Consider the following 16510-nt stretch of genomic DNA (forward strand, 5'->3'; position numbering starts at 1 on the left):
TGGTGGTTGTTTAAATTGATCAGTGTAGTATATTTCATAAAAATAAAATGCGATTAATGAAAGGCCAAGAAGGTATGGATGGCCAAGATTGATCTAACAGTATGAGAGAAGTTTTAAAAAACATATGAGAGTAAGTAACAATAACATTGTTTGTGTTCATATGAAGATGTTGATGAAATAAATTGTCATTTTTGGAGAACAGGAAGAATGTCTCAATGGCCTCAGTGCAGTATAGCAATATAATGGGAAGAAACATTATGACAAATATAAGTACTAGAGGCCAGTAGAGAAAGAAAAGGCAAGTACCAGTTGACACAGTAAGTGTGTGAATAACCCTATTGATCATTATTAGGAGTAAGAAGACCCAGGTGAGAACAGAAAAAAGGTAGTAAGAGATACAGTCCTTTTAAATAGGTAGAATTTTTCCCAAGAAAGATGTAAACAGGTGTGAGCGCAGAATAGTACATATATACGAGTATGGCCATATCTAATGAAGAGAATGAAGAAGACTTTTGGAAAAAAGGTCTAGTAAACGTTTTGTAATCCTGATAAGGATTGTCAAATATATACATTTGGCAAAAGCATGAAACTTTAAGGATAGTCAAAACAGTGTATGGCTATATGCCACACTTGCATGCCCTTAACAGGATCAGTGCATGTTTCCAAATACCACGGGTAGGTAAAATTAGTGTAGGAAGGGCAACAAAAATGTTAATTATGTCTCAACAGAATAAATACAGCAAAGAAAGAAGAAACTGCAGTCCCACGCCATCAGGAAGAGGGCTTCAAAAGTACAGAGGACATTTTTAGCATAGCAGAAGAGATTAAAAACAGGCCTGTCACTACACTTATGACAATTCAAAAGAGACTAAAAGTGCACCATCATTTTATTTTTCAGGAAAACACCCCTGCATTTTATTGGGCTGAGGATACCAAGAGATGACCTCAGCAACATCATTTTAAAGAAAAAACAAAGTCCTATTTTATGGAAATAACTGCTAGTTTATCGTGACTTTGCCTCTATTTTGGTTTCTACAGGAAGCAAGAAACCATATTAGCTATAGATACGCCAAGAAGAAAGAAGGGGAACGGCTCAAGGAACCCATATCCTTTTAAAAAAAAAATGTGTGAATTTGTTACGGTGTTTGTTTTGTCTTTTATTATTTTTGTCATAAAGAAGGAGACCATGTAACTATACTGGTGTGAAGAATGACACAACCACAGAGAAAATGTTTCCTTTGTCACTTAGAAAAGAAGCACACTATAAAAAGATATAAAATGAAAACCCAATTGGCCAATTAAAGGAAAGAAAATGTATGTGCTTTATGGTTTTAGGTCATAGACACATCCAGGTATCAGCCAGTACATATAAAGCATTTGTAACACTAAGATATGCATGCCCCTCCCCCTCTCCTTATAAGCATATCTAACAGGGACTCTCTTTTCATATCTCCAAAATCTACTTCTCTCTACTTCTCCCAATAAATAAATTAATCATGCATAATAGAAAGAAGCAGCCATTGAATTATATTAGAAAAAGAGAAAGTTCAGTAGCAATTGTTTTTAGGTGATAGGAGTGCTTAAATGAAAAGGACATGGTTATTATTAGGCTGAGGTTTGAGTAGGCAGTACTGATGATAAAAAATGTACTTATTCTTCATCAAGAGACTCATCCAGTTTTTATGTTACAGATGGATGGGCAGCACCTGCACTCCAGGTGATTGAAGGCAACTGATCCTGCAAGCAGGGAGAAATCACCCATAATGTCGTAAAAAGGGTTTTGAGGGACCCAGCCAGATGCCCAGTTGCAACTAAAACCCTTGTGTTCCCCATAAACAATCTAATGCCCCGACTCACTATTTTATACAAATCAGAAGATTGAGAGTTTGAGTCCTCTGTGTCACAAAACAGTGAATCCAAAAAGACTGGCCTATGAATTAAGGGGCACTTGAACATGCTGCAAAGTAGCTCAAAAGACAAATAAAAGAAAGTATGGACTGAATTGAGAAAGTCCTTGGACTTGGAATAAGGAAAATAAAGAATCAGGTGAAGATGTGCAGATGGAAGACGAATAAGATGAAGACGAAACTAAATGTGCATAGGGAGAGGGCAGGGAACAAGGAAGTGTCGTGGGGTGGGAGGAAGAAGAAAATGCATATAAATAATAAAATGTTGCACGTGGAAGGAACAGTAGAAAATGGGCTAGTGGGTTCCCTCAAGGAATGAGCAAATGTTCTAAATGATCTCTTCTGATTCCCGTGGTGGCTGAAATCACTTGTTGTACGTGTTAATTGAATACTTAATTGGGTAACAGGAGTGGGAAGCAGACAGGAGCAAAACAAAGTTATTGTTTGTGAATAAGTACATAAAAAGATTAAAAGAGGGCGAAACATATGCCATGGTCTTTTGACAGAAAAGAGATACATATGTATCTCAGATTAGGAGAATACAATATGGTTGAATACACTGTTGATTCTTTAGAAGTGTCTTTTATGATACCTCCCATGTTGTGATAGAGCATTACATTGAGGGGGGTGACTGAGATAGTGATGCATAGGTACACTGCATATGGGGGAGGGTGGACACTGGATGAAGTGGTCAATTATTGAACACTGGCCGAATATCGTCCATATGGGGGAAATGTATAGGGGGTGCCATCTCCTCCCCCCTCCACAGAGTATAGATAACATTATAGGCAGATCAAATGGTTCTATTATTGCAGAAATCAGGATTATAGTGCCTTTATTTAAGGTAAAAAGTGCATATGGCACTGCGCATATTTGGGTTAGGATGACCCAGGAAATGAATGGTGCTTTAAATATCACACACATACCATACGTGTATAAAGATATATTATGAATAAGGGATACAAAGTGAGCGATGCTTAAATAAATAATAGCTCTCTGAAGAATAAATACAGTGTCAGATAAAACTCAAGTACAACATGGTTTTCAGGTGTGAGAGACTATGGGCCTCATTACGAGTCAAGCGGTCCGGAAATAACGGTGGCGGTAAACCCACCGCCATCATCGTTTCCGGATCACCTAATCTCGAGTCCTGCAGGCGGAGGTGTCATTCCCGCCAGGTCTGACCTGGCGGGTTTAACACTGCCTGCCTGCAGGCAGACATGGAAACACTGCCACCATCACGAGATGGTGCCGGTATTTCCATGGTCCCCATTCCCATTGAGTCCTATGGGACTCAATGGGAATGGGGATTTACTGAATTCCGCCTCCGGAATTCCCGGGTCACCGGGGTTGTAATGCCCCGGTAATTCCAGGAATCATGGAGGCGGAATGGTAATATGAGTCCGACGATAACCGAGCCGGAAAAACCGGCAGGTTACCGCCGGACTCGTAATGAGGCCCTATGACTCATGCCAAGAGTTTTCAGACAAGCAACAAAGGCTGATGCATTGGAGATAGTCTTTGGCTGCATCTTGCGGTGAAGTAATTTGGTTTGTGAGGTTCAAATTGGAACTTGGCAGGAAAAGCAGACAAGATTAAAGATGAAGCCAGATAAAGCAAGGGAAACTTGGATACATGTATCTATGTTCTTAATGAGGAGGGCACAATGTGCTTCATGCACACCATTTTGAGAAACCAGCTGTATTATTTGGCACCATATAACAGAGTTGATCTATTTTTCCAACAGTATAAGGCTCTAACTAACTTGGCAGGACCTCAAAAATCATTTGTAGAGTAAATATTGATGTGATGAAGGTGTTTTTGGCAGAAGTTGAGAACTGTCACAAATGTGTCCAGCCAATTCTAAAATAAGCTGATCAGTTTTGTGCGTCAGAGTAAATTGTGGATGCCAGCTATGACTAATGTAGGCTTGGTGTACACCACACTATAAAAGCAGGGGAAAGGCAAAATGTATTTGAGTGTGTCCAGAGCGTGTCTTGTAACTACAGCTTATAAAGACTGCTGAGAACCTCCCAGACGTCTGATTTTCTCTTGTCTCTCTCTCTCTCTCTGAGGAATATTCATGGATGCCTGGTGTTTGATGGAGGATGGGGACCAGGGCCATCAGTTCACATTCTTGAGGGAAAGCAGCAAAAGAAAACCTGTCCTGCCAGACATGATTAGTAGGCCAAAGCAAAAATAAGAACAACTAATAAATGTTGATATAAATCGCCAACCTTCACAAGTCACACAATATTTGCAAAGTTTACTAATTTGAAATATTTGTTATATATTCTTCACAGAATTTAAATAGTTATAGGGATGTGAAGCGTTGCTTTGTCTATCAACCTTTAGGTGTAGTCTTTACTAAATAATCCCCATACAATACAAAAAACATTCTATGAGCTAACTAACAGTGGTGGAATGACATATAGGGAACTCTGGGGATTTCCCGGTTGGCCTCTGCACCCTGGTACTCTTTTGTGTTGTAACCTATTTCATTTTCAAATGTTCACATAGTAAAAGGGTTGGGCTTTCTGAAAATGTGTAATATACGTCCACTTTGAACATTATTCCCAGGGCCTCTTTTGCTAACTAATGACAGATTTACAACAATATTTACATTTGACATGTTATCCGTTGGCTGCAGAGTAAAATATGAACTGCATTTAGTTACAGTTATATGTGATGTAAAGAATCACTTTTTTAATTGTGCATATCTGGATGCGAGGAGTAACAACTTGAATGTGATATGTACCATGCAAAAGAGAAAATGCTTCATTATTACCGTAAATGCAAAGCGGGCATCCTTGGTGATATCCCAATGCCAGGGGAACACAGAGGAACGTTTACGTCGACGGGAAGAGAGGCCAGGCCACCAGAAATGACCATCTTCTTTTGTGGTTCCAAAGGCATCAGAAACGTCATAATCTGACAAATCTTGAAAGATCTGACATGAAATGATAATATTAAACCTTTTAGAATGTTGCCATCCTACAACAAAGCATCACTGAAATACTGTTTTAAATTTGTCAAAGTGCATTGGTACTTTGTTTACTATTACTGTGTTTATTGAATTTTTCACAACACTTAATTTCAGGGGTATCCAACATTTTGCCAGATGAATGGTGCCTGTTTAGAAGAGGAGTTTGGGTTAGATATTAAAGAAGTGCTAGGGTCCATACGAAACAGAGGCAACAATATTGGGTGGTATAGGCATTCTTGTTAGGTGCTCAATATGCTCTTCTCTCTGCCCAGCTGACTTGACAGTATGGCTATTTCCTATGAAGAGTGAAAAGGGAAGTTAAGGGTGAACAAGGGAAGACCCATACATTTGTAGTGCCATTCACCTACATATCTGGTCTCACTCTGACTCTTGTCAAATTCAAGCCACCCATTTCCACTCCTTCACATTCCCATGGCATTGAGCAAGTAACAGGGGTAGAAAGGGAAGGAATTGTTGACACAGCTTGTGAGAATTAGGTTTTAAACTGGCCCAATGAACCAGTGTTTCAGCAACTTACACTATATGCTCTTTTCATTTTTCCTTTACAAACTGTATTCCTGAACTTTCTCAAGGGTGTGATTACCAATGTTCTCCCCTGAGCTATCCTAAGTTCCTATGTTACACAATGTACCCGGTTTCATTTGTATGTGTAGTCTCACATAGCTGATTTTAGGAGCTCTACTGGTTGGTGGCATTCATATTCAATTTCAGTGTGCAAAGCATCTCTATGCTCCAGTTGTCAGACTACAGGCTATCCCTGTTTAAAAGCCAGTGTAAGGTGCTGTAGCTGGGCCTTGTTACTATGGGAGAATGTATGTGATATGGATGTGGCCATATATGATCATGGCTCTTTCGGCCTGGGATTTCCATGGCCTGCACAGTCAGAGTACAACAGATATGTTATGGCAGAGCTCCAACGAGGGATTTGTATACGGACGACCATGAACACAGAGCCTAACAGGCCATTACAACCAACCAAGACTGGAAAATACAGGACCTATTAACCATAGCCTATACAGGACTAGACACCCAGGGACATTTGAGTCCACATACCTACAACGGTGTCCAGTCAAATGTTCGAATCAAAAGGATCGAATGACTTTTTGATCAACAGTAAAAGGACCGAAAAAAGGATCGATTTTTTAATTTATTTATTTATATATTTTTTAGGTTTAGCATGTATGAAAAACTTTTTTATAAAAGGAAAACAGGGGGCGGGAGGGATCCCTGGGAACCCCCCCATAAAAAAAAAATAATAATCGACAGAATATGGAAAGGTACACCACTCTAAGATTTAGGAACACTGTTAGCAAGGCAGAAGGGCAAAAGTCACTTGTGAGCCAAAGTCCATAGGCTGGGCCCACTCTTAGAGAGAGCAGAGCACAAATACGTCCAAGATCACACAGTTACACTAGGCTTAAAAAGTCTTGCAGAGAGTTCGAAAAGAGTTTAGAGAGGCTGAGAAAAGTTTAGCCAGGGTGTCTCAGGCTAACCCAGGTTCGAAAGCCGGGGGCTAAATCTACCCCGTACAGTCGATGGCAAGGGAAGCCAGGCGGCACACAGTACCTTAAGTGGGAAGGATCCTCCAGCGGTGGCAGTTGTTCCTGGCAGCGGGTGCAAGTCTTGTCGTCGTCCAGGGGAAGAGAAGATCTCGACTTGGAGGAAAGATGAAGGTCGTTGCACTGCCAAGGAAGAAACCAGCCGCAGAGTTTTCCGCTTAAAGGTATTACCCTTAATTTCGCGATCGTGGTAAAACGTGGTATTCCGGTTGCCAGGGTGCTTGGCACAGGCAAGGCGGCCACGAGATGCGTCGGGAAGGCGAAAAGACGGTGAAACCGATTATCCCCACCAGTCAAAGGAAGAAGACTCTCCGGCGGGAGATCTCCTCTGTCGTTGGGAAAAGTGGTGAGACGGTCCAGCAGGGCTCCACCGGTGGTGTCGTCGTGGCAGGACGGCTCAGCTTTTCCCTCGTCGGATTCTTAGGTCCTGTGGCGACTTCTGAAGTTCCAGTCACCAAAGCCCTGCTTTTATGCAGAAAACCCCCATTCACTCCGCCTAGCTGTCATTCAAACATGCTAAGTGGTGAGCCGGCCGGCTCACCACCTGGGCCAATCAGGATGGAGTGCGACTTGAGTTGCCTAGGCAACTCAGTCCAGGGTGCCTAAATCCCCCTCCACCCCTCCTAAGTACCCCAGACAGAGTGGCACCACTTTGGAGAGCTTCTGTGGAGAAGCCCGAGAAAAAGTGGAACAAAGGGCTCGACTTGGGTTGGAGTCACAGAAGAGAACACAAACGCCATTTTAGAACCGAGTTTTGGCAAAAAATAGCAACCGGAGAATTAATAATAATTAAATAAACCGGCGGTATGTTCGAGGCTATCGTAATTAAATAAATAAAGATAGTAACCTCGAACAATGGGAAAATCCCATAGAGAAATATTTGCGGTTGAATATAAAAAGTAGTATCCACTGCCACCAGCCAAAACTCGATCAGGGAGGACGGAGACGTGCCCCCTCGACTAACAGACCCCGGGGCAATCGAATTGCCCCGGCCAGTATGTCCACAATATGATGGTTTGTACTGGTTCTGTTCAGAATTCAAGACTAGTAAAGCCAATGGTGACTTTACATGCCCTGGGAGACAGTAGTCAGTCCCAGGGTATGGAGTCTATACTGGGGGGTCATTATGACACCCCTGTGTTACTGCACTGAGGGTGCTGTGTAACACACATGACAAAAACACATGAAGCCCTATGGAGTAAAAGACCCCATAGCCCATTAAACACATCTAGAGTCAAAGAAACACACTCAAATCATGCCCAAGAGTGAGGGTAAAAGAGTGTCACTCTTGGCAGGATAAAAAATTAAACCCCAAAAATCCAGCAAAGCTGCTGGGGGACTCACTAGGTTAGGAAATTCAGCCTAACCAGAGAATTCTCCCTAGCACTGCCCCCCCAGACTAAGGGACAGGAGGATTTAATCCACTCCTGGATGAACCTCATACCTCTAGTCGATGACATACATCCTAGAGAGTCCATCAGCATTTTGATGGTGACACCCTGACCTGTGCTCAATGGTGAAATCAAACCCTTGCAGGCAGATTGACCATCTCAATAGTGTTGGATTTTCTCCCTTCATTTGCATTAACCATCTCAAGGGTTGGTGGTCAGTCTGAATGACAAAAGTAGAACCATACAAGTATGGCCTAAACTTCTTCAGTGCCCACACAATAGCAAAGCATTCTCTTTTGATTGTTGCCCACCTTGTCTCAGGATCCTTCAGTTTACGGCTGATGAAGCAAATGGGGTGCTCCCTACCCTTCTCATCCAGCTGGCTTAGAACTGCACCTATACCTACATTGGAAGGATCAGTTTGTACAATGAAAGTTTGGTGGTAGTCAGGAGCTCTCAGTACTGGAGCTTGGCAAAGAGCTTTCTTCAGTTTTTCAAAGGCCTGATTGCACTCCTCATTCCATTTGACCTTTTTAGGGAATTATGGAGAGGAGATTACATTCAGTGGAGAAGCTATGGTCCCATAGTTCTCACTGAAATTCCTGTAATACCCAGTGAGGCCTAGGAAGGCTCTCGCCTGGGTTTGAGTAGTAGGTGTTGTCCAATTTTGTACAGCTTCAATTTTGCTGAGCAAAGGCCTTATTTCTACACCTCCTAACTCATGCCCAAGGTAGACCACTTTACTTTGACCTATCTGGCATTTACTTGCCTTGATAGTCATATTGGCCTGCTTAAGAGCCTGCAAAACATGCCCTAGGTGGTTCACATGTTCCTCCCAGGAGTGGCTGAAGACTGCAATGTCATCCAAGTATGCCATGCAGAAGTCCTCCATCCCAGCTAGAACTTGATTCACCATCCTTTGGAATGTAGCAGGTGCATGTTTTAATCCAAAAGACATGACCTTAAACTGGTACAAGCCAACTGGGGTTGAAAATGCAGTTTTTTCCTTGGCATGGTCTGTCAAGGCTATTTGCCAATAGCCTGACGTAAGGTCAAATGTGCTGAGGTACTTGGCTGCACCACGTTTATCCACCAACTCATCTGTCCTTGGCAAAGGGTGGGCATCAGTCTTAGTGACTGCATTAAGAGCTCTATAGTCCACACAGAACCTCAAGTCTTTGGATCCTGCCTTTGGTACTAACACAACTGGGCTAGACCATGGACTAGTAGAGGGCTCTATTACCCAGAGATCAAGCATCTTCTTGACCTCCCCTTTGATATGGGTTCTCACATTTTCTGACATTCTGTATCCTCTGCTTTTGACTGGCAGACAGTTACCAGTGAGTATCTCATTGCCAAGGGGTCAAGCCTGGTGGGAGTGAGAACAGGGAGGCAAACTGATTTAAAATAGATTTGCACTCCTCTTGTTGCTCAGGTGTCAGATCTGAAGAGAGATTGACTCCTTCAATTTTCTCATCTAAAGGTACACCTCTGAGGAGATCGGGGAGAGATTCACTCTCTTCTTCCTCTGCTGCTGAAGCTAGAAGCAAGGCTCCTACTTCAGGTCTGGAGACGTACGCTTTCAGTCGATTGGTGTGGAAGACTCTAGGAGCTTCCCTGGGTCTGCCCAGATCCACCAGATAGTTGACCCCCCCAGGTTTTCCCACAACTTTGAAGGGTCCCATCCATTTGTCTTGCAAGGCCCTCTGCCTTGTTGGGAGCATAACGAGAACTAGCTGGTCTTGAGTGAACTCAACCATGTTAGCCTTTTGATCATGCCAATGTCAGGTTATCACTAGCTTCTGCTATCATGTGTGACATTCTCCTTCGGAGACCTATCACACAGTCAGTCACTCTGACTGGCTTGAGGGGAGGAGCACCTTCCAATCCCTCCTTAATCAGAGCCAACGGACCTCTGACTGGCTGGCCATAGAGAAGTTCAAAAGGAGAATAACGTACTCCCTCCTGAGGGACTTCTCTATAAGCAAAGAGAAGGCATGGAAGTAGAAGGTCCCACTTTCTTTTCAGGGGTTCCTCTAAAGCACCTATCATGCTCTTCATGGTTCTGTTAAACCTTTCTACCAACCCATTTGTCTGAAGGTGGTATGCGGTTGAGAACTTGTAAGTAACTCCACAGGTTTTCCACATGGCTTTCATGTAGTGGGACATAAAGTTTGACCCCCTGTCGGATATTACTTCCTTAGGAAACCCAACCCTGGTAAAAAAAATTCCAAGGAGGGCCTTAGCTACAGCCGGAGCTGTAACAGTTCTCATAGGAATTGCCTAAGGGTACCTAGTAGCATGGTCTACTACAACAAAGATAAAACATGTTGCCTGAGGAGGTTGGGGGAAAAAGGGGACCAACAATGTCAATCCCTACCCTCTCAAATGGGACTCCCACAACTGGGAGAGGCACTGAAGGTGCCACATTCTTGGAGCCAACCTTGCCAGAAGTTTGGAAGGTATGGCAGCTCTTGCAAAACTTATCTACTTCCGCCCCCATTTTTGGCCAATAGAAGTAGAGTGAGAGCCTTTCCTTGGTCTTCTTGAAACTCAAGTGACCAGCCAAAGGAATCTCGTGGGCTAAGTGCAGGAACTGTTGTCTGTTTTCTTGAGGTACTACAAGGCGCTTGTAGTACCCAGGTTCAGACTCAGTTGGTTCACTGTAGAAGAGGCCATCTTCCCAGTGCAACCTATACTTCCCAGGCTCTTGCCCATCAGCATGATGCCTGGTGGCGGAGACCCTCCAGAGTTGGACATTCTCTTTGTCCTTTACGAAAAGCTGCCCTGCTGGGCCCACCTTCTGCCAGTAAAGACTGCAGCTCAGGATGGTCCTCGGGTCCAGATCTCGAATAAGTGCTTGGCCTCCTACTAGCTCTTCTTCAGAGTCTAGTTCAACCACACAGGGTTGTACCTCCCTCTCAGCCTCAGCTGGAGGTGGAGTTACAGGTGTAACTGTGGCCAACTGAGGGGAAGTCCTTGTTGGAAGCACTGGAGTGCTTGCTGCTGGCTTTTTCCTAGGAGTCTTGGGCTGCCCCTTTGCTCCTGATCTGGTAGTTACTGCAGTGAGTTGCTCCAGTGGTAAAGGAGTGATCTCTGTCATCATCTTCTTAGATAACCCTCGCAGGGTTTTCTCTCTTGCAGGTTTTGTGAGCTCCTGTAACCTTTTACTAGGAGGTCTGGGGGTATGTGACACAACTCCAAGAGCTTTCAGGTCATTACCCAACAGAATCCTACCTGGTACTTCACATTGTATACTGACAGGTATCTTTACAGGCATATCATTACACTGGATGAGAATTGGTAACTGGGGACACATCTGCACAGGCCCTGCAGCTAACATGGTGAGGCATTTGAGTGCCTTAGCAACATCCTCTGCCTTGAAAAAGGATTCATCCACCACAGTTTGTCATGATGCCTACCTCCAAGGAGCCAGGTCCAACCCAGCAACCCCAGAGGCAGGCATCATTCCCACCAGGGAAGTGCCAGCGGGCCCAAGCTGGGGCCCTTTGGACACAGTCCTGGCGCTTTAGGCGCCAGGCTCATGTTGGACCCCTGTCCTGGCGCCTTAGGCGCCAGGCTCATAAAGCTAGACATGTGTTCAAGTGTTTTAATGTGCACTTACCTGATGCAGACCATGCTGCTACATCCAGGCCCTCTTGAGGCCTGAATGGAACTACTTTACCTGTGGGACTACTTTCCACCTGGGTGTGGTCGGGGAAGGACACATACCTGATCGGTGGGAGGATACATACCTGGAACTTCTTCCAAAGCTATTTAAACCACGCCCGATTAGCAACTCACGCTTCGCGTTGTTCTGCTCCTCGCAGCTGGACGCTCACCGTGTCAGCTCCTGCATCTGGACTTCAGCCACGCCTGTCAGCATCCTGGGTCACCTGCAAAGGGAGATAAGAGAGAATTGGAGAGAAAGAAGACCTTACCTGCTAAAGCTGCATCACGGAGACATCACACCGACGATCCTGAAAGGGAAGACATCATTTTTAAAAGCATTTCGCTTCAATCGCTGCAGCGCTGCATTTCACTCACCTTTCCTGGGCACCTCCATCTTCAGCAGCGATCATCCGGATCCGCAGCCACTTCCCAGAGCCTAGAGAGAAAAAGACAAGAACACAAGGTGAGAGAAGGAAGGGAATAGGAAAAGCTCAGTTTCCTTCTAAGACTTACCTGTTGGGTCATTCCCATTTCTTTTCGGGTCCTGCCGCTTCCTGGCATTCCGGACCCCGGCCCTTATGGGGAAAAAAGACAAAGACATTGAATGAGCGAATGCAAAGACATTACCCGAACGCTCATCCAGAACTTACCTGTCATTTACTGGAACTGCACGTTTCACTTCGGGTCGGCGCCATATCTCCGGCATTCCGAGCCCCGGCCCCTAAGGGGAAAAAGACATAAGCGTTAGCGCTTGCTGCAATAAGACAATGAAAATTATTATTAAGCTTGAACTTTTGAACTTGCTACAGAACTCTTACAGCGCCTTACCTGAATAGTCAAGCTTATTTGAACTCCCATCAAACCTCAATCCAGTGAAGTAACTGGGTTTCAACGCGCCCCTGCATCAGAAGCAGGATGGAGAACTCATCCTTCCAGACCCTAAGGTGAGACTTCACAGGGAATCGTGGAAGGGTATCGTGGAGGGTTGGAAGGGAGTGGGAGGCTTGAGCATTATTCCGTCAGTAGGTAATACTCCCTTTTCACGCACAGGGGAATATTCCTGTGAGCCAGAGAAACCAGAGTAGAGGGGCCCTACCTGTCCATCCTCAGAGTCCTGCGCTTCACCATTGAAGAAGCATCAGCACTCGAAGCCAGACCTGCGCCTCCGTGGGAATCAGGTGAGCGTGACAGAACGCGAAGCCTACCCACAATTTCCCACCCGGGCGCTATGGAGACTTCTGAGACAGATCAGCTGGCCCAGCTTTTGGGGGAATTACGGGCAGAAGTGCACTCAGCCCGCCAGGAGACTAACGCTCTCAAAAGAGAACTGATCCTATCCAAGGAAAGAACAGATGACCTGGCCAAAAGGTTACTGCAGGCCCAGGCAGGGCACACTCCTTTATCTAATTCCGGAGGTACTTCCTCATCAATGGGTTTGAATAACCCGGTACAAATCAATCTACCTGGACACATGCCTTTGGCCCCGCCTGAACGTTTTGCGGGGGATCCCAAGAAATATGCCGTCTTTATGAACCAATGTCGTTTACACTTTCTATGCAGACCCGGGGCCTTCCCTAACGACCAGACCAAGGTAGCCTTTATACTATCTTACCTCAGTGGCAGTGCTGCCGATTGGTCTATTCCATTGGTAAATCAGGATGATCCCATTCTCCAGAATTTTCAGGGTTTCCAGGCCAGCATGGAAAGATTGTTTGCTCGACACTCTCAAGGACAGGCCCTTGATAACGAACTGCTATCCTTACGACAAGGTAATCAGGATCTCCTGTCCTACGTTGCCACCTTTAATAGACTGGTTGTGGAAACTGGATGGCCAGAAAACCAAAGGATCACATTGTTTCATCGAGGCCTGCGCGGAGAGCTTAAGGATGTTCTAGCTCAGATAGTAGATCCACCCGAGGTCTGCGCAGACTACATAGACTTGGTGGTTCAACTTGATCACAGACTTCAAAATAGAAAAGCAGATCGGTTCAAGTACGAAAACCGAGTACCGATCAAAACCCACGCTAACTCCAAGAGTACCGACGTATCCGAACGTATGCAAATCGGCGGTGTTAAAGGACCATTAACGCAGAAGGAACGAGAGAGAAGGCGGCAAATGCAACTTTGTCTGTATTGCGGGACTTCCGGTCACTTTCTTCAAAATTGTCCGGTTAAACCACCTAAGTAGGTGGTTGGAGCCACTGATAACGATTTTTTGACACCTGATTCGGGAAACAACCTAGCCCGACAAGCGTAGGGGTCCGCTTGCCGAGCTTGAAAACAAACTCTTTGACCTCGCATTTTGTCATGCCAATGGTGCTCGTGGATCCAAAACAGCCTCAGCAGTTGCATGCTATAAAAGCATACATCGACAGTGGAGCTATTGGAAATTACATAGACCGTGAATTGGCTTCCAGGATTAAGCTCCCTCTCCGCCCCAAAGTAACCCAAGATGTCATTACTACAGTAGATGGAACCGAAATAGCCTCAGGGCCTGTAATGCATTCCACTGTTGAAATGACACTGGTGGGTCAGGATGGACATCGGGAAGCAATCGTGTTTGATGTGATCAAGGCCCCACAATTTCAAGTAATTCTTGGAATTCCTTGGTTAGAAACACATAATCCCAAAATTGACTGGCGAGCAAAGATGATAAGTTTTCCTGATTGTGAACCAACTTGTTATCCAAGAAATCCAGTTATGGGTCTAGCCTCAGCAACTTCCACCCCTGTGCAGCTACCATCATAATACCAAGAATTCCAAGACGTTTTTCAGAAGGAACAGGCTAACACGTTACCTCCCCATCGGTCTTATGATTGCCAAATCGATCTGGTACCCAATGCTCAACTACCTTGTAGTAGGATTTATGCTCTTACGGAACCTGAGAACCTGCATTTGCGTCAGTATTTAGATCAGTACCTAGCCAATGGTTTTATTCGCCCGTCCAAGTCTCCTGTCTCCTCAGCTCTGTTCTTCGTGCCGAAAAAAGAGGGCGACCTTAGAACATGTGTAGACTATCGCACCCTAAATCAAATAACGATTAAGAATCGTTATCCTCTGCCCCTGATCCCTGAGCTTATCGACCAGGTGAAAGACGCTTGTGTGTACACCAAGTTAGATCTCCGAGGAGCTTATCACCTGGTGCGTATAAAAGAAGGCGACAAATGGAAGACTGCATTCCGCACCAAATTTGGGCTCTTCGAATATCAGGTGATGCCCTTCGGTTTGTGCAATGCACCTGCCGCCTTTCAGTACTTTACGAATGATGTTCTTCGGGAACTTATCGATGTCTGTGTCATTGTTTATATTGACGACATCCTGGTGTACTCTTATTCAGAATCCGATCACAGAAAACATGTTAGGGCAGTTCTTGAGAAATTGCACCAGCACAGACTATTTGCAAAGCTCGAAAAATGCGTTTTTCATACCACAGAAGTTCAGTTTCTCAGATTCATCCTGACACCTCAAGGAGTCCGAATGGACTCGCGAAAGGTGGACGCCATCCTCAAATGGCCATCTCCTAGCTCGGTGAAGGGAGTTCAGAGCATGCTCGGCTTCGCCAATTTCTATCGAAGATTCATCCCGGAATTTTCCCGAACAGTCCAAACCATCACAGCTCTCCTAAAGAAAAACAAACGCTTTGAATGGACTCTTGAGGCCGAACAAGCCTTTCAGGACCTGAAAACCAAATTCACCTCTGCACCTGTATTGAAGCACCCGCACCCAGATCTCCCTTACATTGTGGAAACCGACGCATCCAGTTTGGCCATGGGAGCTGTCCTGTCGCAAAGAGACCCAGAAACTAACCAACTACACCCTGTGGCCTTTTGGTCCAGGAAATTTTCTCCTCCTGAAATCAACTACGCAATTACCGACAAAGAGTTACTGGCTATTAAATTTGCTTTCAAGGCTTGGCGTCACTACCTTCTCGGGGCAAGACACACCATCACCATAATTACGGACCACAGAAATTTACAGTATTTAAAGACGGCCAAAGCTCAATCTTCACGACAACTCCGATGGACTCTATCCTTTGCAGAATTTGATTTTGTAATTACCTATCGCCCTGGCTGCAAGAATGGTAAAGCGGACGCCTTATCCCGGATTGGCATGGAAGAACCCAATTCGAGTTTAGAACCTGTGCCAATCATACCTGAACAAAGAATCTTAGGCCTAACTTCATTGCAAACTATTGAGGACATCCAAACGCAAGTAAAACAACTTCTAGACTCTTCTGCCTTACTGGAATGGAGTCAAAAGGGTCCTCATTACACCGTTAAGGATGATTTACCCTACTTCCAGGAGCGGTTGTTTTTGCCAAGTAAAGAATTGCAAGAACTTGTTATTGCCCATCATCATGAATCATTAATGGAAGGACACCCTGGTATTGCTAAAACGGAGGAAAAAATCAAACGCCACTTCTGGTGGCCTTCTTGGATAAAAAAGACAAAGTCTTTTGTATTGTCTTGCGGAATTTGCGCCCAAAACAAGGGTCAAAAGAAAAGGCCAGCCGGCCTACTTCAACCCTTGGATATTCCATCGGCACCATGGCACACCTTGTCAATGGACTTTATAACTGACCTGCCTCCTTGTGCTGGTTACAACAATATCCTTGTAATTGCGGATTTATTCTCCAAAACGGCCCACTTTATCCCTTTAAAAGGTTTGCCTTCAGCTTCCACCTTGGCCAAGGAATTTCTGGAGAATATAGTTTGCATACATGGTTTCCCTTCCATATTAGTCTCGGATCGTGGAAGTCAATTTATCTCCCATTTTTGGAAGAAGTGTTGCCAACTAGCACAAATAGATGTGCAGTTATCCACCAGCCACCACCCCCAGACCGACGGACAAACCGAGAGAACCAATCAGACTCTCGAGCAATATCTTCGGTGCATGTTACACCAATCCAAGTTAAATTGGAAAGACATCCTTTGGATCGCAGAATATGCATACAACAATTCAGTGCATTCTGGA

The 16510-nt window shown here is 44.7% G+C and overlaps 2 protein-coding genes across 3 annotated transcripts in view; one reads left to right on the plus strand and one right to left on the minus strand.

The window, feature by feature from the left end:
• The window catches only part of LOC138571718 (uncharacterized), a 662275-nt gene extending 657577 nt beyond the window's left edge, over positions 1 to 4698 (plus strand). Inside the window, exon 5 of the transcript XR_011303894.1 lies at positions 3983 to 4698. The gene's annotated coding sequence lies outside the window, so the exon portion shown is untranslated. The remainder of the gene's footprint in view (positions 1 to 3982) is intronic.
• The window catches only part of CPAMD8 (C3 and PZP like alpha-2-macroglobulin domain containing 8), a 1947746-nt gene that overhangs the window by 1336613 nt on the left and 594623 nt on the right, over positions 1 to 16510 (minus strand). For both annotated transcript variants that reach the window (XM_069649211.1, XM_069649210.1), the window contains exon 17: positions 4696 to 4857. In XM_069649211.1, coding sequence (XP_069505312.1) covers positions 4696 to 4857 — 162 coding nt within the window. The remainder of the gene's footprint in view (positions 1 to 4695; positions 4858 to 16510) is intronic.

The sequence above is a fragment of the Ambystoma mexicanum genome, chromosome 1p, assembly GCF_040938575.1.
Source record: "Ambystoma mexicanum isolate Mex_15411 chromosome 1p, UKY_AmexF1_1, whole genome shotgun sequence".
Lineage (NCBI taxonomy): Eukaryota > Metazoa > Chordata > Amphibia > Caudata > Ambystomatidae > Ambystoma > Ambystoma mexicanum.